Source organism: Postia placenta (assembly GCF_002117355.1).
Source record: "Postia placenta MAD-698-R-SB12 unplaced genomic scaffold POSPLAscaffold_3, whole genome shotgun sequence".
Classification (NCBI taxonomy): domain Eukaryota; kingdom Fungi; phylum Basidiomycota; class Agaricomycetes; order Polyporales; family Adustoporiaceae; genus Rhodonia; species Rhodonia placenta.
Genome location: NW_020169834.1, coordinates 1,038,653 through 1,060,078, shown reverse-complemented (window position 1 = coordinate 1,060,078; position 21,426 = coordinate 1,038,653). Strand labels below are relative to the sequence as shown.

Genomic DNA, 21,426 nt, shown 5'->3' with positions numbered 1-21,426 from the left:
ACATCACCACTTAACTGGCTCGGATCCTGTTTTTTATATTCTTTACCATTCTGTATCGACAATCTTTTGTCCGCTAAGTCGACAACCGCACGCAGGCTCACCAAAGCTATCGGCAAAGAATCCTATATCCTGACACAGCGACAGATGAAAATGTGGACTAGATGTCATATGTAGTAGGTCGTTATAGTAGGTCGTGTATCGTAACGTGACGCTGGTGTATTGTTGTAGACGGTGGGCTAATTGTACCGTCTACATACATAAACCAAGGAGTTTTCGGCGAAGTCGTGCTGCAAGAGTAAACGTGACTATAGTACAGGGGGACATGTCTGACGTTATCATAAAGATAAGGGTGAACATGGGCACTGACTGCCACACGTCGATAGGGATAGTATCTAGGAGCGTCCGAATCTGGACAATGTGCGTGATGGGGAGACAGATGAGGAACAAAACGAGCTCAATATGCAAGAGGAAGAACCGGAGTAGCTGTTCCAGTGGTCATCATGCTTCGTGCGATCGGGGTCGACGCACCGCTCATAGAAGCTACATCGTCGAAACTGGGGGAACGGGTAGGGGTTTGTGCAGGAGAGAGGTGGTAACTGGGCTTAGGCGAGAAGAGGAACTCCTCCACACTCGAGGCCGAGTGCGAACGCTGGATAACGTCCGGCTGGACGTCCAGAAGGGAGTCAGAGCCTGTGTAGAAACAGAACCTGGGCGAAGCTATCAGTCACTGTCCACGTGCTAAATGAGACTGCGGGTCTTACTTGTTTAAGAACATGTTCAGATTGTCGTTGACCGGGTCGGATACGCGCTCTGCGTGAGCATCCAAAAAGTTGAAAATGACGCCATCGTCGAGCGGAGAGCTAGAGGGTGAAGACGAACGTGATGATTCAGATGTCGACGTAATTGACGGCGTCGACTCGTCACTGCCACCGCGCTCAATTGGCCATGGACCGTACGTCGGACCAGTCATCAATAATAACTTCGTGGACGAGGGGCCGCGAGGCGTATCTGCATTGCCGTACCTCGGAATCGCGTCATCCCGGAATGCAGCGGGGAGTGTTTTCCTGGCACTCCCAACCACAGGCAATCCCGAGTCGAGGTAGCCGCGCTGGTGATGTCTTCCCGCTGAACGAGAGAAGACAACACGCGTCGACGAAGGCGTGTCCTCCGAATCGGAGCCAGCGTAGAAGGAACCCGGTGAGGTGACTTCGTCATCAGGAGCGAGTATACGTGGCGAGCCGCGGGTCATGCGCGTCGGATCCACGAGCATCTTGCTCTGAAGAGGAGCGTTGTGCAATGCGCGCTGCGGGGAATGCCGCAGGTTATCCGGGTACGTGCTGTTTCGAGAATGCGACGTAGGCGACACGGGCGAGCCACCCTTCCAGGGGCGCTTCAACGACGCTGAGAAGTCGTATCTCGATGACAGCGGCGTATCGGACCGGAGGTCAAACTGGTCTCCGCGGGGCGAGGGCGATTTGCGCGACTGGTGCGCGAGGTAGCCGCCGACAGTCTCGCGACCGATGGCAACCTTCTCAAGCTTGCTCTTGAGCCCGGCGATGGCAGGATCAACCTCATCGGCTTTCTTCAGCTCCGCCTTTGTTCTTGAGAATTTAATCTGGTAGTTCTCTCCTAAGTTGTTGTCCCAAATCTCCTGTCCCGTAACCGTGTACCGGATCGCCATGAATAGAGTCTTCTCCTCGATCCGCGAGAGCATGTCGTTCAGTCGGATAGTGAAAACGAAGATGTCGAACTTGCCTTCCTCGACCGTCTGCATATACTTCGCGGTAACCTCGCTCGTCGTCTGCCACCAGTCGAACGTGAACCGTACTGCGATCCACTTCTCGAAAGCAATGTTGCGCACACGCACGCGGCCGTTAGCAGATGTGCGGTCAGTCGACAGCACAAGCTCTTCCATTGCAACGTCAGCGACCTTGTTGATCGTCGCAGGCATATTGACAACTTCCATGACAAGCGTCTTCGTGGAGCGATCGTCGGGGCCGTATATGAAGGAAGGGAAGTCGCTGTCTGTCCCACTCGTGTCCGTCGTCGGGCTACCGTCGCGGGAGACCGCGAGCGGCTTCTGTTCTGCGATGAACAGCTTGACATGCTCCAACTGCGCGTCGAAGTGAACAGACTTGCATTGCGTGGGTGTGTTGGGCTCGCTTTTGCTGGCCACTACGTTCGCAGTGACTACAGACAAATCGCCGCGAGCAACTCTGCGCCGCGACTTGAGCGATGACTTGAGCGGCTCCCCAGACTTCTTGCGGACAAGCTGCGAAGAGACCTCGGAGGGGATGCTGACCGACACGGACCGGACCACGGGCTCCGGACGCACGGCGGTAGACGGCTCAGGGACGCTGACAGTCGTGGTAGGCCGCAATGTGCTACCTCTGAACATAGAGGGACGCGGGGTATCCTCACAGGTAGCAGTATCGACAGGAAATGGGCGTGAAGGGAACGCTACACGCCCTGCTGATGACTTGGCACGGAATAGGGACGGAGTAGGTGTCGACTCTTCGGGCGGGCGCATCGACTGAGCTAATACGTTGACACTGCGCGTACGTCGCTGCCGAGTGACGGTGAACTGTATAGGGGAGTCGTCATGAGAACTAGATGAACCGGACGCAGAAGGCTGCGAGTGCATATCACGACGCTGTTTGGAAACAGGCGACATGGGAGGCGGTGTTGATGGTTCTATGACGAGCGCCGCGGGTGCACTGGGAGGCTTGACAGGGGTCGAAGGATCGCGGTGCTCCTCCGAGAGCAAGCTGCCAATCGACGACACCGTTTGGATAGAGCGAGATGCAGACGGTGTGCGCTTAGGTATCCGAGGTAACGGTGCGCCTGCACTATTCGAGTGACGAGAAAATGGATGGTCCATGGGGAGGGATGGCTTGAGGCCGACGGCGACGATCATAGGAGCTGGGTAGGCGGTTTGCAGAGTAGTCTGTCTATAAATATGAGAGCATGATGAGTGTCAGGCGCATTGACAGGGAACAAAGCCAGAGATATGTGGCGGCCAATTGGCGGGGCTGCCGTATGAAGCGACGGAACTTACATCGGATAGGTGACGTCGCCCCGGCTTTGAGGAGTCGTAAAAAATCGAATGGGCTTGGATAGATAGAGGGGATAAATATATGCAAAGCGGGGGGCGAAGTTGTACTCGTGTATATGCGCCGGTAGGCGGCTGTCCTGGAAGTAAATAGCACGGAATGAGCAGGTGCGGCTGACGGTCAGCCGCGGGGCTGCCTGAACGAATATGGAACTTACTGAGAAATTGATGGTAAATGAGGAGACTGTTACAAATATCTCAAACCACTAGAAGGACTAGGACGAGGAGCACGTCACAGATGTCGTGAAGGAGCTGGTGGTGGAGATAGAGGGACAAGGCCTAGCTCAGGAGGTCTACGCAGATGGTTCGACCGCGGGTCGGAGATGAATGCTCAAGAGGCGCACTGAAGCTGGCTATGCGGAGACCCTCAGAGTCCGCCGCTGCGCAAAGCGAGGAGGAGCGGGTGAAGACTAAGAAAGACGACGTAGAAAAGAGCAAGGCGATGTTGGGGAGAACCACCCAGACACGGTGCACGTGCGCTCAGGAACATACCATCAAGCGCCCATCCATAGCGAAGCCTATTCCAAATTCTATTTCGGGCAGTCACCTCTATCACCTCCAAGTTCTCACACAAATTGCCTTCGTATAAACGCCGGTTCTCGGCCAGTTCTCAATCATTTGAATGCCTGCAGTTCGCCCCCGACGATTTGTTTTCGTCGCAGCGGTCTGGGAGCGTCAGCTATCCTCAAGAAGGTTTCGCCACTGCGCTCAAACACCACGTCAATTTCGATGTCACTGGGAGGAGTAGATTTGCTGGTCATGCGAATTTCACATTCGCGCCTTCTTAGCCTCCGAGGCCGGAGACACGAGCCAGGCGCGTCTTGGCTTCCCCCAGCCTCGTTATCGGACGCACTGGCTACCATACATTCCTGCTTATCGCTGGCTTGCTCGTATTGTCTGCTGGTCTGGAGAGGGTGTCACTCTGCTCGAGAGCGTCTTCGATGCGTCTCGACGACCAGAATACGGTCGTTGCGTATATCCTCCGTGGTCGACGGCCCTGATTCGTGGCCGCCTCATATCGCGACGCTTGAAGGCGGGCCCGAGATCCGAGGTGCTGCAGTGAGTAATGGCCCTACTTGACGCGCGCCTCCAAGGGGTCAAAATGTCCGCCGGATGGATCCAAGTGTACACCGCCTCATTGTCGTAATAGGCCCGTGCTTCGCTTCTGCAATCGCAATTGGCTGCAAATTGCCACAGTCATGATAGAGTTTTTTTTAGTAACAGGGTTTACAGTGGTTTGCATAATGACCGCAATGTATAGCCTCGAGCTCGCGCTGCTGTGCTTGGCCCGGTATACAGTGCTTACGCCATCTCGGCCACCGCCGGCATCGGTGAGAGATATGAACAGATTTTTGGATGTCTCATCGGTATATGACAGTTGATGACAGATTTCATCCCAACTGAGAGCAGGTAATCTGTTCTGCATTCCTATCAAGTCAGTCCAGCCTGAATCAGGGCGGGAACATGACTACACAATACCACGCCAGTCCAGCTGGTGTCAGCTGTGTTACACTGCATGTTGAGAAAGAAACATATATATCCAGCGGCGACAACGGACGATCATACACCCACGCCGCCATCAAATTACTGTACATCGTAATCTGTATCAGTAATGGGACGGGTATGACAGGGAAATATTCGTCACATGAATACAAAACCTTCAGTAGCATGGCCAGCCTTGGAGAGATGTTGTTCTTGCCTCTATTGATTTACGTGGGGCACTCTGCCGTAGCAAATGGTAAGTGCCTCACTTGTGATCCCACTTCTCATTGAGGTCAAGACGTTACTTACTCCGTAGGTCTGTATTCTCCTCGAATCTACGGGTCTATAAGTCTAGATATCTCGTCATTTGCTCATCGTACGCAAGAGTCACGGCTCGGATATGGATCAACTAAATGCAGTCTTCAGCAAGCCTTCTGTAGCTCGAAGACTGATGTCGGCACAATTAACAGAGCCTTGAACTGTCTCGCAAATCGTATCCGCGATGCGATCTGTGCCTTCGTTAAATTCCGTTGAGTCGGTCTAACATTGCTGACCAACCCTCAGTGCTACTTGTATGGCGCTGTTGTGACTGGATGAATCAGCTGAATGATTCAATGCAGCTTCTTTTGCTGAAACCTTCGTTTTGCCGACAGTATATTCAAGGCTGACTGTTGTGTATGGCGTGGCTGACACAAGCAAGTGACCAGCACTGCGCTTCCGAGGTTGGGCATATTGACTAGTGCTGGAATTAGTCAATCCTCGGCCTGTTATGTCGCACGCTGCTGAAAGACCTCTCGCGTGTACCGCAGCGACCACCGCCGATAACATCGAATAAGCTAACTCCCACCGTTCGAATTCTTCGTTCAAGAAGACGTCCCTTGTCCGGACCGCGCCAACACCCAACGGCCAATTCGAAAGGGACCCCATTTACGGTATAGCGTCTCGTTTGGCTGAATCTACAACTCGTCTGCTTACCCGTGGCGCTGACGTTTCCCAGCTCGGTTTGCGTGCCGGTCCCACTAGCGTATGGCCTTTCCGCAGTCGTCGTGCCTCTCGTCGAGGCCATTAGGCGACCCGGCAGAGCGCCTGCACTACGGTGGAGTTCCGGACGTACGAGACAATAAGCTCGGGTGTAGGTAAGATCTCAGCTGGAACTCGAGTGGAACACTATCTTATCCACTGGCGCTGGTACTCGGTTCCCCGCATGATGGCTAGCAAGCGATTCCTCTGAGCTGCACTCTGGCCTATCCGGAGAATGTATGGTACCCTCGTAGGTGCAGTGGCTTCTTACTATATTGAGCATTTTACTTCTCATATTCTCATGCGCCCAGACGTCTGATGGCCACTCCCTGCTCCTCGCGCACAAGAATAGCGCATGTTGACCGTCGCGGACCTAGTACGCTCCAGCGAATATGAACGGAATCAGTTTTCCAGAGGTGCGTACGGTCGGAATTGCAAGATCGCTATCTCAAACAATCGCATGGCGCGCGGTTCGTTTGCAGTTCGACTCGGGACCAAAGACGGCCACCTGGAGCAGACATACCCGAAGCGACTTCCATCTGCAAGTTCGCGGCAGCGACGCCCCGCCTGATGGCAGGAACAAAGTGCAGCCCCGCGTACAGGGCCCGAACCCGAGCCCGAGCCCGGGCCCCTAACTGCCATCCTGGGCGTCTTGAGATCCCGTGCCGACGAGTCCGCATGCCGGCGATCTACGGCGAACATCCCCTCGATCGCGATCGGCATGTGCTTCCGCACGTGTGGGCCGAATTCCTCGAATTCCACCTTGAGGGTGCCCTCGGTCGCTTCGCCGAGGGAGATCAACGGACGGACGGAGGGGTCGACTCGTCTGCATCAACGGCGCATGTGCTCCTCGTCTTCCCGTCGACGCGTCCAGGCCTTCCATGTGATACCCACGGGGCATTGCTAACCTTCGCGGGTTTGCTGATCGAGCAGAGCACGCGCTTCATAAGTTCGCCTTGTATTCTCTAACGATATCTGACGGCGTTCTATGGCGACGGCTAACGCGGAATAGCTTCGGGCTTGCTGAATCACTAAAACCCCAATTCGAACAAGTGTGGGCTGGTAAGAGTTCACCAGACCGGATCCCCGCCCCCGATCTACTGAGTTCAGCACTCGATTGTCTCTCCGCGTTCACGCATTATGAGCCTCTTATGCTCGCAATCGACGGCGATCAGTACTTGAAATGGGCAAATTATCTCCACGGGGTAGATGGGTCTGCCGGCGTGTATTTGTGTTGGTCCGCTGCTAATGTACGGACTCGCTGGGAACTCCATAACACTTATTCGTGGCGTTTTCTTGATAACTGCACGGCAGGCCTCGCAGTTGAGTTGTGTATGTACCGAAGAACGGTACTGCAAACTCCTAGATCATTACAGCAGACCTTATAAAAACGTCTGAACTGGTCTTGGAACAGGACTGCTGTGTTAGATCCCGGGCGCAGTCCTTTCACGCAGATGCGTGTGAATATACGCTGCACCTGTCGACGTCCAGTCTTCGGACCTTGGACGACAGAATCAATATGACATTACATACTGATATAATCTATACGTCTAGTACGGACAATGGGGAACTGAAGCGCATAAGATATCTGAAACCACCAGGGGCGCATGGGGCGAAGCTATACTAATACGACACCGGGCATAGCTGCGTCTATGGTACCGCGGAACATACGACAACACAAAATATATGGCTTGGGTCGACAGAGAGCGGGTCAGAATATGGGTGGATCAAGACGGGGGGAGATGGGCACCTGTGGGGTTCGACACATCCGGCCGCTAGTGTGACAACAAGGATATGTAATAGTTTAGTATGCGACAGAGGATTGCTGGAGAGAAAAGACGAATTGCGAGGTACACATAGCGTTGGATGCGAGAGACGGAGAAACAAGAGAAATATGATAGAGGTATCGCAAGGTAGAACCCACGGTTGAGGTCAATGCTCCTGGCGCGCAACGCTGCCAGGGCCAATATCATCGCCATCCACGATGAGCCCGTCATCATCATCTGCGTCGGCGTCCATATCGGCATCCGCATCGATGTCAGAACGGGCATTAGCGTCCGGCTGGCTTGTAGCGTCGCCGCTTTCGCTCTTGTAGTCGATATTTGCGGGAGCGGCGTCTCCGTCAGCAGGAAACTGTGAAGGCGCAAGCGGCGCGCCCTCGCCACGCATCCACTCGTCCTCCCACAGATCAATGATCTTCGAGCGTTTACGCGGGTCCCGAACGAGCAGGCGCTCCACGATACGGCGCACACCGATACTCCGTACAAGGCCCGTCCCCTTCAGTGGCTGAGCTTCATTATCACCGGCCAGCGAAGTAGATCCATCTGCAGTAAGCGCATCTTCCGGCCATGAGAACTCGGCTTTGGCTATGCGCATCAGGAGAGCTCTGCGTTCTGCTCGAAGGTCAGCCTTGTTTGGTGCTGAGGGTTGGTTGGTCTCGTCTTGTTCACGGGTCCGCTGGCGATCGAAGGGGAGCCTGCGGGTGGCAAGCGCATACAAGACAACGCCGCATGCCCACGCATCCGTCTCACGTCCATCGTATGGACGCCCAGTGACAAGTTCTGGGGCAGCATACGACTCGGAGCCGCAGAGCGTTGTCAGTTGTGGATTCGCCGGGTCGATGAAACGTGAGAGCCCAAAGTCAGAAAGTTTGATGAGAGATGCGGGCGGCGATGGCAATGAATTTGAGAAAATAGACGTGGTGAGAAGGATGTCTGTGGCAGTGCAAGGATCAATATCGACGTCACCATAACGGATACGGATGACGCACTCTCGAGCTTGATGTCACGATGAACCAGCCCCACGCCGTGCATCCAGCCGACGGCTTTGCAAAGCTCACCGAATATGCGACGCAGCAACGGCTCGTCGAGATGCGAATGGCTTTCTGCGTTATCGATAACGTCGAAAAGCTCACCACCGCTCACGTACGCTAGCACGAGACAATGGTAGGACGGCGTGCTGAAGGAGTGTACATAGGAGATTATTGACGGGTGCGATATGTGCTGCGGAAGACGCGATGCATTGAGCAACAGCGCAAAAGCTGACCCTGCAATCATGGCTTACCCGTAGAATCTCGACCTCGCGGACAAAGCTTACTCTTGACCGCGAGTTATTGTCACATACCTCGCGCTCCGTCGTCTTGACAGCGACAAGCCTTCCAACCTTCTTCGAAGGCCACTGGACCTTGCTCATGCCCTCCTCGTCAAGGTAGATGCTCTCGTTGCTCTGCTCCTGTCCATGCACACCTACTCCAGTCTCTCTCCTCATTGGGACGCCTCCGTACGTCTTCGAGCTTGCATGTGAGGTGAGCTTGGGCCGCAATCCATCCACTCTCCTCGACCTTCCTCTCTTCAGGCTCTTACTCTTCAAGAGGCTGTTCTTCCTTGAGAGCTCGAAAGAACTCAACTGATCGTCGATGTCATTTGCCAGCCACACACTGCTGAAAGCGCCTTGGCCCAGCACTCGCACAAGGCGTAACGAGAGCGATGCGCTTTTCAAGACCTGGCCTGATTCCGAAGCGATTAACGGTAGATCAGACTCGGATGATGATGCGGGCTTGGGTTCTGGAGGAACATGGAAAAAGGACCTGCGCTTGGGCTCACTGTCTGGCGTTGGAGTGGGCATATCTGACGGTGCTGGCGCAGGTATAGCAAGATTCTCGACGGCTGGAGAGGCGGTGTACGCTTCCGCATACGCCGGAGCGGCCTGATGGACATCAGGCGGTGCAATTGGCTCAAGCTGTACGAAATCGCGCCGGTGGCCGGGAGAAGAGTCGCTTTGTGTGTCATCTTCTGTTCCATAGCGTCTGCGCGACGGGAATAGGCGAGATAAAGGAATCGATGGGAGAGGCGGTAACCTGGTAGGCGGAGAGTTCGAACTCTCACGCGAGTCCGTAGGGCTGCTAGGGAAGCGCGCGGCGGTAGGTGGGGGAGTAGGGAGGTGTGAGGGCCCGAAGAAGTCGGCGTTCAGAGAACGCTTTGGGGCACGCTGCTCGATGCGCGGCGTCTCATCGGCAGCAGCGCTGCTTCCATTTTCGGAAGAGGAAGTCGCGGAGACTTGCGACATGAGCGAATCGATGGAGGCCCGGGACTTAACGGATCCAGTGCATTTGTTTGGGTTGGGTGGTGGCAGAGGCATTGACGAGCCGCTGAAAGGAGAGCCGAAGAAGGCATTGGTTTTTCTCCCAATCGAATGTACTGACACAGAGGGTGAGGGGAGGGGAGAAGGCGCGGACGCTGAGGTTATCGATGAAGAGGATGTGAGGACACTCAGATGGGACGAACGAGTGGAAGAGCTGTCAGTAGACGGCGAAGGGCTGAGATAGCCTGACCAACTGGCAAGCATTTCGGGTATGAGAGCAGCCAATATGCACAGATGAAGAGAAGCGGCACGAGATACAAGCAGGAAGGGAGCGTGGATGGAGTCAGAGTACAAGCAACGCGTACTGTGCCCCTGTAGTGACTCGGAGGGAGGTAAGTTGTCGGGTGGTACAGGGTAGTCGCCCCAGCGCCAGCAAGTGGCACTCGAGCCTGCTGACCAAAGATCTGACGCGGTGGAGGCTACGATCCCAGGGGGTGGCCTAGTATTTGCATACGCGTTTGGAGGACCTGCCGGAGGATCAGGCGAGCCCAAGAGTGTCGTGAGTTTACAACTTTGAAAAGTTGAGTGTCAGCAAAACATAACGCGAGCGAAAGAGAAGAGATAGGTCGACAGAGCGGTCGACGTGGTAGAGAGGAAGAGAGGTGGAGCGTAATACGCGGGCACGGAGGGCAACCAAGCGCCGGTCCGCCCGTGTCACAAAACGCCAAGTCGGCTGTGACCACCGTGCGCGCGTGATGTAGTCACGCACCCTTCACATGGTGTCAGTGCGCGCTACGGTCCATCTCGTGTCCATACACATAGCGAACGTGCACCTTCAAACAGGACGTTCACGTACATTGGATGCTTCCCATTGAATGCAACGTCAATCTGGCACATCGCGCCCCAGCGATTACAGCGATAGCGTACGCGGGGAATGAGGAGTTCATGCCGTACTGGCCCCGCTGCAGCGGGGGTGACCGGGACCGTGACGAGTCAGCATAAAGTCGGGAGCTCCTTCGGAGAGAGATAGGGAAAGGTCCGTCAAGCTCTCAGGGTCCCAGCATGCGCACTTTCCGGAGAGCTAGACTTATCGAGTAACCATTTCGCAACAGCTGTCATTGTCAAGCAGGCAGTCAGGAGATTTCCGATAGCGCAAGCCGGCCCAGATCAGACCAGCCAACCGTGTCGACAACTAGATATCACAGAGGGAATGTAAGATTTCCTGTCAGCGTTGGGTAGCAGTCGCCGTGTCGCAGTACTGTACATGCTGGTCGCAGTACAACTTTCGCCTGCCGTGACTGCCACCTAATCATCAGATGAGTACCACCTTCGGCAAAGATGCGCGAGGGTCTAGGCAATGCCTGTTAAGGACAACCTTCAAGGCTTCCTCCGCCTTATCGTGCCTTTACAGGGTGAACATGTATCCTTATTTCACTCCCCTTGCATTTGCCTTGCCTTTGTGGGCTCAATATCCGGTCCAATTTATCGCTGCTCATGACGTTAACGTTGTTCCGAAAGGCGCCACCGAAGACACGCGAGGCTAATATAATACATGTGCGCTTTTAGGCTGGCAGTGTTAAAGCGACAATTTGTCTCGTACCCAACTAATTTCGCATTTCAGCAGGAACCCAGACTGGCCCGATCTCGCCTGAGACCAATCAGCCCCTACTGTACTCAAACTACTCAAATCCCCACTAGACCATCCCATTGGTTCTGACAATGAAATGACGGGACAGCGCTTTAATATTTGTGCCCATGACTGAAGGAGGCGGGCACAGAGCGGATGTTAAATATACTTCGGAAGCAAAGTAAGTTGAACAAACAACGAAGGACTGAGGTTAGACGCGTCGCAGCGTAAGTGATGAAGTCCGGGTACACGAACATGTGACCGTACATGTACGTGGTCATAGACTTCAGCACGATCGAAAGTTGATCGAGACGCGTCGCAACGCGATCACATGCCCCCACACGTGCCCCACACTGCTTCCAGGGGCCTGGCAAGTTGCATGATGTCCAAGTCTCCCAGGCGAGAGCTTCGAGCAGGCTTCCATATGCATAGTCGAGGTGAACCATCGTTGCTCGCTACCCCCACTGCGTTCGCAACATGGTCGCCAGTTGCGATAACTACGGTACGGTGAACGGCTCCTCCTGCGACTGTCCCACTGGTTTCGGCGGCGCGACATGCTCCCAGCCGGGTTGCGGAGGTACCATCTTTCAGGGTTCTGATCGTTCTTTGGCTCCTCTTTTTGGAGGCTATGCAAATTTGACTGGTTGCTCCTGCGAGGGGGGTTGGGCCGGGACAGGCTGCAATGTGTGTCAGACGTCGGTAGCTTGCCAGTCTGCGTACACCAGCTCGGGCAACCCTCCGAGCGGCCTGTCCTCTGCCGGGCTCACCAGTGGTGAAAATAATACCCTCACATGCAACATAAACCCGCGCGTGTATGCGTCGGGGCAGATGAGTTGCGAGGTAATGGTATGTATACATAACCATTGACATTATACGCTACCTATAAACATACATAGAATCCTACTTTGCAAGCTATATACCCCCTGTCCTCGACACTTAACATCATGCGCACCCTCAATCCCTCACTAACGCCGCTGCCCAACATCACGGGCTCTGGCTCCTCAGGTTCAGTCTACGCGCAGCTATACTACAGCGGTGTCGAGCAGTTCTACTGCACGGCGGACTCGTGCGAGCAGCATGCGGGTAACACGACGGATGGAAGCTCCAACTGGACGTGTCAGAACCTCCGGTGCACATGCGTCCCTGGGACGAGCTTCTGCGGCGCGGTCCAGATTAGCAACCTTACCTCCATTATTGACAGTCTTTCCGGCACGCTGGTGATCTCGTGCGACGCTCCATCAGCGGGGAACCACACGGCCAATTGTGCATTCCAGCAAGCGACTATTCAATCCGTCTTTGGCTCGTCCGGTCTGACGCTCAGCGGGTGCCAGTTTGGCGAGTGCGTGAGCCAGAGCGTCATCGACACCGTGTCCTCCAACGCTACGAGCACTACTAACAATGACAGCGGCGGCAAATCGCTCAGTGGGGGCGTCATCGCTGGGCTTGCTGTTGTGGGTGGTTTTATTGCCCTCGCACTCCTGGTCCTGGCATACGGATGCTTCAGCCAGCGGCGTGCCCGCAAAACGGGTCCTGGCTCTGCTGGTAGAAGCGGCGGGGTTGCAGTCGATTGGGCCGATATCAGCTACTTCGTGTCTAATCCCGACAAGGGGATGGGGGGATGGTTAAAAGACCCGTTGAGCAGACACGCTCGACGCGACATGAACGACCAACGTGTAATCCTCGACAATGTCAGTGGCCGTGTCTCTCCAGGGGAGATGATGGCGATCATGGGGCCTAGTGGTAAAATCTTCAGTTGCCTCACCCTTGTCTTTTGGAGACTAACTGCCTATAGGTGCCGGCAAGACGACGCTTATCGAAATTTTAACGGGAAAGAGCAAATCTGGGCATACTACCGGTTCAGTTTCGTTTCTGCCGTATTCGGCTCACCGGGGTTCTTCAAACGAAGCTCCACGTGTTGGCTTCGTCCCACAGCAAGACATCTTGCCACACACGCTCAGCGTACGAGAGGCGCTTCTTTTCGCGGCAGAGCTCCGCCTCCCGGAGAGCATACCACATGCCGAGAAGCTCGCGCGTGTAGACGCTGTTATTGACCAGCTTGGTTTGTCTCACATCCGGGACATGCACATCGGCGACGGCGAGAAGCGCGGCATCAGTGGGGGTGAGATGCGCCGAGTCAGCATCGGTCTGGAGCTTGTTGCCCGTCCCGACATCCTCATCCTTGATGAGCCTACGAGCGGACTGGACTCAGTATCAGCTAAGAAGGTTACAGAGGTGCTCGCCGCACTTGCGCACGACCCTCAAAATCCAACCGCCGTGATTGCGTCCATTCATCAGCCAAGGCAAGCATGCTTCGAGCTATGTATATTCATGTCTTCTCCCTGACCAAATATCGCAGCTCGCAGCTCTTCCAGACTTTTGACAGGATCCTGCTCCTCGCTCATGGCCGTGCTTTGTATTACGGGAAGGGGGGCCTCGCGCCTGCTGAGCACTTCTCTGGCCAGGGAATTCCGTACCCTAATGGGTACAATGTGGCGGACTATCTTCTGGACGTAGCCAGTGATCCTCCCCTTTCGCTCTTCCAATCTGCGGGGAGCAGTGGTAGCGAGAAGACAAGCAGCAGGGAGCCTGTGGATGTAGAGAAAATCACGAGTAGAGAGATAATGTCGACTGTCGAAGCGGAAGAGAAAGGGCTGAAGCGCGCGATGCGTACTTTCGTGGGTCCGAAGTATGCAACCACGTTCTTGACGCAGCTCGAGGTTCTATCAGGTAGGGAGTGGAAGATCCTCAGGAGGTGCGTTGGTCAAGCACGCGTCCTCGTACGCTTTGGCTGACCGCGAGCAGGGACAAAACGCTGTTCTTCACTCACGTTGCGGTCGCTTGTGTCTTGGGCGTTTTCTGTGGTACACATCCCGCGCCATCGAGTGTGACAATGGTTCTGAATACCCAATTCCAGGCGGCTTGTATTACAAGACTGGTATCACAATTGCGGGCTTCCAGTCCCGAGTAGGGTGCCTGTTCTTCCTGGTACGTGTTATGCCTTCCACACGCTGTGGTTTGCACTGCCATGATTGACCTCTCGTGGTAGGGCGCGCTCATTGCCTTCTCGTCCTTGAGTGCTTTGTACAATATCGTTGAGATACGACCGCTCTTTTTGCGAGAGCGATCTGCGTCTTACTATAGGTCCGTCGCATGCCCTCGCAGAATGTTTAGATGGCTGATAGACCCTGAACCGTCAGTCCCACTGCTTGGCTGCTATCGCGTCTCATATTCGATGTTGTACCTCTGCGCATTCTTCCAACACTGATAGTGGCATCGATGTGAGTCCGGGATACTACTAATTACTACTCCCATTGATGATGAGCATGTGGGTTCCAGCACATATTGGATGGTTGGATTCGCGCATGACGCCGCTCACTTCTTTAAGTTTCTCTTCATTCTTGTGTTATATACCCTGGCTATGACGCTCTTCGTAAGTCTCTCTACCAAGAGTTTTCAGCACATTAATTGCCGTTTATTCATGTCTTCCTCCAGAATTTCTTACTCGCCTGTCTTTTCCGGAATGGCGGGATAGCGATTCTTCTCAGTGCCCTTCTGGCCTTATACCAGATGACTTACGCAGGGTTCTTTGTGCACCTCAACAGCATTCCACCTGTGCTTCGATGGCTGCAATGGCTTTGTCCATTAAAGTATACCTTGGAAGCTCTCTCGGTGAACGAGGTCGGCTCTGGCCTCAAAATTCAGGACACGCTGGATGGTGTGCCTATTGATGTTTCAGCGAGCCTGATTATGGAGACTGTAAGCAATCTGTGTAAATTATTAGATGCCTTGGAGCTGATCCATTTCGTCACAGCTGTTCGGTTTTGGAGAGAAGAATTACTATCGCGATGTGTTGGTCTTGTTCGCGTTCATTGCCGGGTTCGGCTTGATGGTTATTGGTGCTGTTTGGATCAGATTCCGAGAAAGACGCTGATAGACTGTATATTACGGACTTCTGTTGTAGCTTTATACACCCCTATATCGATTATCGTATCTCTAACACATTTGCACGATCTTGAATCTGAGCAAGATGCGACGCTTCTGCGCTAGTCATGTGACCCTTTTCAGGGCTTGCGATTGGTTCCGAAAGGCCCTCATTGCGGCGCTGTTGCTTCAATATCGTCTTTCGCAGCTGCAAGTCTCAAGCGCTACCTTCCTGAGCATAAGGCATGAGCACCTCCCACTCCCCCTCCCCAGAACTTGAAGTTCCACTCCGAAAAAGCAAGAAGTCAAAAAACCAGGATGGGAAGTCCAAGTCAAAGAAACAAGTGACGTCTAAAGAGATCATCGAAGAGGACTCGAGCAGCGAGTCTGAGTTGAGCTACCAGCCTCCGGCGGGATCTGTGCTCCTGAAGCATGACATTGATGCTGGGGAGTTTGATTGGGATTCTATTAACGACAATGAGAACCTCGAGCTATGGGTCATTCGGGTGCCCGATGCTGTGAGTACACACTTCTTCCTACATTCTTTCGACCATCTACATATACACAGTGTAGCTCAAGCCTAAATACCTGCAAGACGTCAAAATAGGTACACCAGCGTCGCATTCAACAAGCAAACTGGGTACAATCGAACACAAGCATACCTCGTATGACATATGGTCTCTGGGTGAAGATCAGGAAGACAGTATAGGCGGTGCTGAGGTGAAGGGATTATCCTGTCTACTCCCCAGAAAGTCAAAGGGCGGCAGTCTCTTCCAAGGTGCGTTTAATTCAGCTTCCACCTCAGCAGACGTGGTCGCTTACTTCAGGTTTGCTTCAGCGCCGAAGTCGATAGCACGCCATATTGTTGTCACCACAAAAGCTGAGCTGCCTACTCCTGATCCATCCTCTGGGTCGGATGCTGCATCACCTGTCTACAAGAATCCTCCTCGATATCGCTACCCGCCCGAGGTGTTGAAGCATAGATTTATGCCCATGGGTTCCCTTGTGCGCACCATTGGTACGCCCGAATCGATGGACATCGACCAGGTCGAGGACATGCTAGATACCAAGCAGGACAAGGTATCTCCTGTCGCGAACGCGCAACCCGAGGTGGCAGAAGTAGTGAAGAAAAAGCGTAAGGGTGACGAGGAACGTGCCAAAAAGTCGAAAAAGACAAAGACGTAGTTCATTGTATGTCTCAGCTTTCAGTTCGTTCCCGGGACGCACAGGCAGACCATGCATTGCGAATAGGGTGCCAGCGAGGTACGGAAGTTCCAGAAACGACAGCAAGGAATAATATGAATAAATGTGGGAGCGTGAGGCAGATATGAAATTCTCGATCATCCAATTTCCATCAAATCATCCCCGGTAGCCTTCTGTTTCCCTTTACTCGTATTCGAGCTACTACTAGTCCGTGCGTCGGGAAAATCTGACGATATTGAGTTCACATGTTGCTTTGAGCTGGATGTCGATTCATGCGTGAGATCTTGCCGCACTTCGTCGTCGATCCCGTCAAATACACTAGTATTTGGCAGACCCCATATTCGCCCAGGGTTCTCCTGCTGCTTCTCCTCGAAGATAGCACCAATGTTGTCCACCCAATCCCGTCGCGTCTGCACTAGTTGCCTTAGCTGCTCTGGTACGTGGAGATGGTTCTCTTCGTCCGGACTAAGACCAAGTGCAGATGGACAAGGCGGTAAGGCAGAAAGACCTGTCGGCACACCATTCGGTGCGCCGCTAAAGTCTGTGCTTTTCTTTTTCTTCTTGTTCGCCTTGGGTCCGTCCTTCTTCTGCAGCTTGGTGTACATGCTCGTGATATTCTTGTCGAGCGACTCTCGGCAGTCGACATACTCCTGGTACCCGAGCCGATCGCGTGCGATGTCGGCGAGACGAGTGCGTCGAAGCTTGTTGGCAGCATAGACTGTCCGAAGCTCACGCTGGGCATGTCTGAGCGCCGTAGCGATAGGATCGTCCACAGCCTCCGAGTAGTCGGGCTAAGTACAATTATTTTTCGTGTCAGAACTAGCGGTTAATTTCCCATGGCAGTTGTTAAAACTCACAATCTCATCAAGCAGTCCATGAAAGCGGAGTACATTCCTGACACGCTCTTCAAGATCTGCGACATTGAGTTTATCTCGCGCCGCGGCAGCGGCAGCGCCGTTCGTCCCAGGACGACCCTCCATCGCTTCTTCGGCAGCCTTGACACCTCGCCATTCCGCATTATGCATAGGAATTAACGCGGTGACTAGCCGCTCGGTCAGGGGGCCGTGACCTCTCTCTTCAGTCAAGAGATCAGTCTCCATCAGCGTTGATGGCTCCCAGCGAGGTAACGGTCCTGTTGGATTCGGTGGATGCGTCCGCGCTCCTGCTCGCATTGTAGCGGTGACTGGCAGCGGGCCGCCATAGAGTGTGGTGTCCTCCTCTTCCCATAGTTCCGTGTAATGCCGCCCAAGCTTAGGCATCACGAACGGTTCTACGTCGTCTCCTGTGTACTCAAGGAAGCCGACATCTTCCTCCTTGACGGGTCGCAACCAGGGTTCGATGCTCGTATAGAATGTCGTAACCTGCACCTGGCCAGCCGGCGCCTTGCTCTTGCTAAAATCTTCCCGCACATCCGTCGACTTGCTAGGTCCAGGTATTGGCGGTGGTTGCACCTGTGGTCGCGACGGCAGCAGGGTTGTCTGTTGAGGCAAAGCAAAATCTTGTCCACCTGGCGCCTAATGTACGGATTAGTACGGTGGTTGGATCAATGACCTGCACGATGATTACCTTGGTAAACACAAGCGATGCGGACGGGTACTTGGCCGCTTTCGGTATCGACGGGAGAGGAAGTGATTGCTGATGAGTGTGTGCAAAAACAGGAGACGCCTTCCGGGCTTTCGTCGGATGCTCTGCAGATACCACTACGTCCATATCACGCAAGGTTGTCCGTGACGTCTTTACTCACCTTGTTCCCCATCACTGACATCTTCCCGTTTCCGTTTCTTCTTCTTCTTCTTCGTATCACTAGTTATACTGACCAGTGGTCAGCAAGCACCAAATCGCATGCTAAGACGCTGCTCACGACTTCCGGATTTCTATCACTGGAACTGGTGTCGGAGGTACCGGAGTAGCGGGAACAGATGGTAAATGAGGCCTATGTGGTGAAGGCTGTGGCTGTGCAGTATGCCTGGTATCATCTCCGTTCAGAGACGGCGTGACTAGATGATAGCAGGTGCGGTCAAGATTGAGTCACGGTAGATAGTCCGGTAAGCGGCGGCAATGACCACCAAAACGTCAGGGAGGCGGGCAGCATGTGCATTCGATGGCAGAATATGTGTGTGCGACGAAGGATCATTGAACAAAAGGACATGACCGTTCAGTCGCATGGACAGTGTCATTAAGTTAGAGGGCCGTAATGAAACCATAGGTATGTCCAACTTTAGCGGTGAATTGGGTTTATTACAAGTGTAATACGTACAGCCGCGTTCTCTCTTGACTTTCTCAGTTGCTTTCGCCTTTCCCTTCTCCTTCTCTTTAAGACGTCTCATGGACTCTTCAATTGTCTTGAGGTCCTCTCCAGCTTTTCTGGCTCTCTCCAGGGTCTTCTGTTTGACAACCTTAAGCTCCGCATGTAATGCCTCTAGTTCATCAGTTGGAGGGACAGTATCAGAGGGACTCTCGAAGAGAACAGAGCGGATTGGCTGTGGCGAGAGGTACGACGGTATGACCGACGACATGGTCTCGGAGCCAACAATAGAGCGTTCCTCAGAGTTACAAGTCAGTTCCCACACTGAGCGCGGGCTGGCTAAAGTCGACCCGTGCGGATGGTAAACCGCAATGGCGAGGAACCAGATGCAGTGAGCGAGCAGTGTCGCGAACGAGAGCAAGTAGTGGAAGCGCCGGTCGCGCCGGTCACGCGTCTCCGAGACTATTCACAGGTCCGTTTTCCCACGGCTGCTTTATTGACTTCAGTGCACGTGACCCTTCGGTTCTTGCCGATCTATTACCGCCAGTGTAGTATGCTCGAAGTTATAAAAAGATCAAGACTGATGGGCTCCCCCGCGCGTCTGCCTCTTGTCTACCCCAGATGCTGCCCTGACCTTCTTGCGCTTGCCCATCTACCCGCAAAATGCACAAAACACAGTCCCCGCCGACCTCCCCCCCTAAAGTATCTGATTCCATAGAACTAGCAGACTTTGAGGAGATTTCCGTGACGCCCGACGCCCACCATCGACATGTTTCCAGGCAGGACTCGGATTACGCGCCTGAGCAGGAGGACTCTGATGAGGAGGATCTGGAGGGGGAGCGAGCGTTGCTCGGCGCCGGCGTGAAACAACCTGCGCCTGCCCGTCGGCGCGGTGTCTGGGTGCAGGTGAAGAGTATAGTCATTGAGGTGCATGAGTCGCATGTAATAAGTTAGTCGAAGTCGACTGACAAGAAACACCCAGACAGTACCAACGCTACTTGTGACTACCATTGGGTTGTTATTTACGGGAGAGCTGTTGAACACAGTATCGGTACGGCAACACCTCATGTAAATTGCTACCCCACACTGAACGAAGCAGCATTGGAAAGCTATGTCTCGTGTTGACGAGCTCATCATGATAATCCCTGTGATTCTCAATCTCAAGGGTAACCTCGAAATGAACCTCTCTGCACGACTGGGTACCGCCGCCAACCTCGGCGACCTCGACAATGCCGACAGTCGCCGTCAACTCATCCTAGGCAATCTGACGCTGTTGCAAGTGCAGGCTGCCGTCGTTTCATTTGTTGCGGCTTGCGTCTCATTCTTGCTTGGTCGCTTCATGCCTCAAGGAAGCTCGGTTCCCACCCCTTCTGAGGGTACGAACTCCACGATACCGGGCAATAATACAACGTTGGAGCGCGAACTTGGATACCTATTCGCTCGGTCTCTTCTTGAGATGCGAAAACCACGACCCAGCACTCCGATAGGAGGTAACAAAATTTCTAAGCCCGCAGAGTGCGTTTCCTGTCGTAGCTCTGTCAATGCAACGTAAACGTTTTCCTAGGTTTATCATGGTAGCGTCCACTGCCATGTGCACTACCGCTTTATCCAGTGTTGTTCTGGGTTCCTTCATGTGCTTCCTCATCGTCATGTGTCGACGATTCGGCTTGGATCCCGGCAAGTGGCTTGGTTTGAAAGCATGCGCATAAACAAAGCTGATGACGCCCATGTGTAGACAACATAGCGCCTCCCGTTGCAGGCTGTCTCGGCGACCTTGTCACTCTTTCTATATTAGGGCTAGTAGCGACTTTGCACGTTAGCATCGTGAACACCATCATTCCCTTGATCCTAGTCATTCTCCTTAGCCTTGCTGCGATTGGCTGGGTCGTCGTCGCCCGTCGGAATACCTATGTCAAGGACCTCCTAATACAAGGATGGTCTCCCCTGTTTGCAGCAATGATCATCAGCAGCGGGACCGGCCTCGTACTGGACACTTTTGTGAGCAGGTACACGGGCTTCGCGCTCATCGCTGTTGTGATTACTGGTATGTATCCTCGCGCAACTGGCTGAGTTAATATAATCATCTAATCGAGAGTTTTTCGTCAGGCCTTCCGGGAAGCGTTGGCTCCATCTTCGTTTCGCGTCTGTCGACTGCCCTTCATAGTGCCGGCACATACCGTCTCCCGTCTCTTGTTGATCACGCACCGCACCCCAAACCTCGTCTAGTGTTGATGACTCTTCTCGTGGTCAGCCTGCCTATCCAAATTGTCTTTCTCTCCGTGGTATATATGTTTGGCTGGCTTCACCTCTCCATCGTGTTTGCCGCACTAGAGGTCATGTTTTTCTGCATTACAGTAAGCTTTCAAGACATTACATGGCATCACGCGTATTTATTTGCTAAACATACTCACCTCCAGGTCCTCATCTCTCTCTTCCTCGCCCAAAGTGCCACAAATATCCTATGGTCATACAATTTAGACCCGGACATGTACGCGATGCCATTACATTCTGCTCTCATGGACCTTGTGGGGCAGTCGCTACTGGTGGCATGCTATGAACTCGCTTCGCTATTAGGGTCGAAGGTGCGCAGTAGGCCCGCTACCTAGTTTACGTGGAGCCTATGCCGGAAAGTCATCGGACTCAATGCCACTCAGTGACTAACAATAGCCTAATTTATTATGTCTGTTGTAATGCATCGTACCTACTATGATAGAGCAGTTCAGAGCGATTCCCAGA

General features: G+C 53.7%; 6 protein-coding genes across 6 annotated transcripts; 3 read left to right on the top strand and 3 right to left on the bottom strand.

The window, feature by feature from the left end:
• Positions 1-40: 40 nt before the first annotated feature.
• On the bottom strand, positions 41-6,561 carry POSPLADRAFT_1064971 (carbohydrate-binding module family 21 protein; the record flags this gene model as incomplete). The annotated part of the gene is made up of 11 exons (XM_024481881.1): positions 41-483; positions 529-707; positions 762-2,951; positions 3,059-3,269; positions 4,242-4,293; positions 4,419-4,532; positions 4,904-4,929; positions 5,570-5,680; positions 6,138-6,153; positions 6,215-6,440; positions 6,509-6,561. 11 exons carry the CDS (start codon positions 6,559-6,561, stop codon positions 455-457), a joined length of 3,207 nt encoding a protein of 1,068 aa, XP_024341697.1. The 3' UTR covers positions 41-454.
• Positions 6,562-7,546: 985 nt separating this feature from the next.
• On the bottom strand, positions 7,547-8,670 carry POSPLADRAFT_1135574 (hypothetical protein; the record flags this gene model as incomplete). The annotated part of the gene is made up of 3 exons (XM_024484591.1): positions 7,547-8,007; positions 8,065-8,328; positions 8,385-8,670. The coding sequence occupies 3 exons, from the start codon at positions 8,668-8,670 to the stop codon at positions 7,547-7,549; spliced, it is 1,011 nt and encodes a 336-aa protein (XP_024341696.1).
• Positions 8,671-11,798: 3,128 nt separating this feature from the next.
• POSPLADRAFT_1064969 (hypothetical protein) lies at positions 11,799-15,314 on the top strand (the record flags this gene model as incomplete). Its single annotated transcript, XM_024481880.1, has 11 exons — positions 11,799-12,167; positions 12,218-13,061; positions 13,114-13,621; positions 13,678-14,073; positions 14,124-14,182; positions 14,236-14,306; positions 14,368-14,462; positions 14,519-14,599; positions 14,658-14,751; positions 14,814-15,077; positions 15,133-15,314. The coding sequence occupies 11 exons, from the start codon at positions 11,799-11,801 to the stop codon at positions 15,250-15,252; spliced, it is 2,901 nt and encodes a 966-aa protein (XP_024341695.1). The 3' UTR covers positions 15,253-15,314.
• Positions 15,315-15,487: 173 nt separating this feature from the next.
• POSPLADRAFT_1073242 (hypothetical protein) lies at positions 15,488-16,688 on the top strand (the record flags this gene model as incomplete). The annotated part of the gene is made up of 4 exons (XM_024482584.1): positions 15,488-15,760; positions 15,816-16,020; positions 16,081-16,433; positions 16,494-16,688. 3 exons carry the CDS (start codon positions 15,488-15,490, stop codon positions 16,425-16,427), a joined length of 825 nt encoding a protein of 274 aa, XP_024341694.1. The 3' UTR covers positions 16,428-16,433; positions 16,494-16,688.
• Positions 16,650-18,961, bottom strand: POSPLADRAFT_1044333 (hypothetical protein; the record flags this gene model as incomplete). Its single annotated transcript, XM_024478515.1, has 8 exons — positions 16,650-16,671; positions 16,886-16,910; positions 16,966-17,236; positions 17,303-17,896; positions 18,012-18,145; positions 18,190-18,257; positions 18,307-18,442; positions 18,703-18,961. 8 exons carry the CDS (start codon positions 18,959-18,961, stop codon positions 16,650-16,652), a joined length of 1,509 nt encoding a protein of 502 aa, XP_024341693.1.
• A 1,108-nt stretch (positions 18,962-20,069) lies between these two features.
• On the top strand, positions 20,070-21,417 carry POSPLADRAFT_1064967 (hypothetical protein). Its single transcript, XM_024481879.1, has 5 exons — positions 20,070-20,205; positions 20,255-20,367; positions 20,426-20,734; positions 20,797-21,044; positions 21,108-21,417. Exons 1-5 carry the CDS (start codon positions 20,147-20,149, stop codon positions 21,294-21,296), a joined length of 918 nt encoding a protein of 305 aa, XP_024341692.1. The 5' UTR covers positions 20,070-20,146; the 3' UTR covers positions 21,297-21,417.
• Positions 21,418-21,426: the final 9 nt, after the last annotated feature.

Excerpts from the sequence above, each read along its gene's own strand:
- POSPLADRAFT_1064967 (XM_024481879.1), top strand. The coding sequence starts at position 20,147 with ATGCGAAAACCACGACCCAGCACTCCGATAGGAGGTAACAAAATTTCT. Across the intron at positions 20,206-20,254 it reads AAAATTTCTAAGCCCGCAGA|GTTTATCATGGTAGCGTCCA; the intron begins GTGCGTTTCCTG and ends ACGTTTTCCTAG. Across the intron at positions 20,368-20,425 it reads ACGATTCGGCTTGGATCCCG|ACAACATAGCGCCTCCCGTT; the intron begins GCAAGTGGCTTG and ends GCCCATGTGTAG.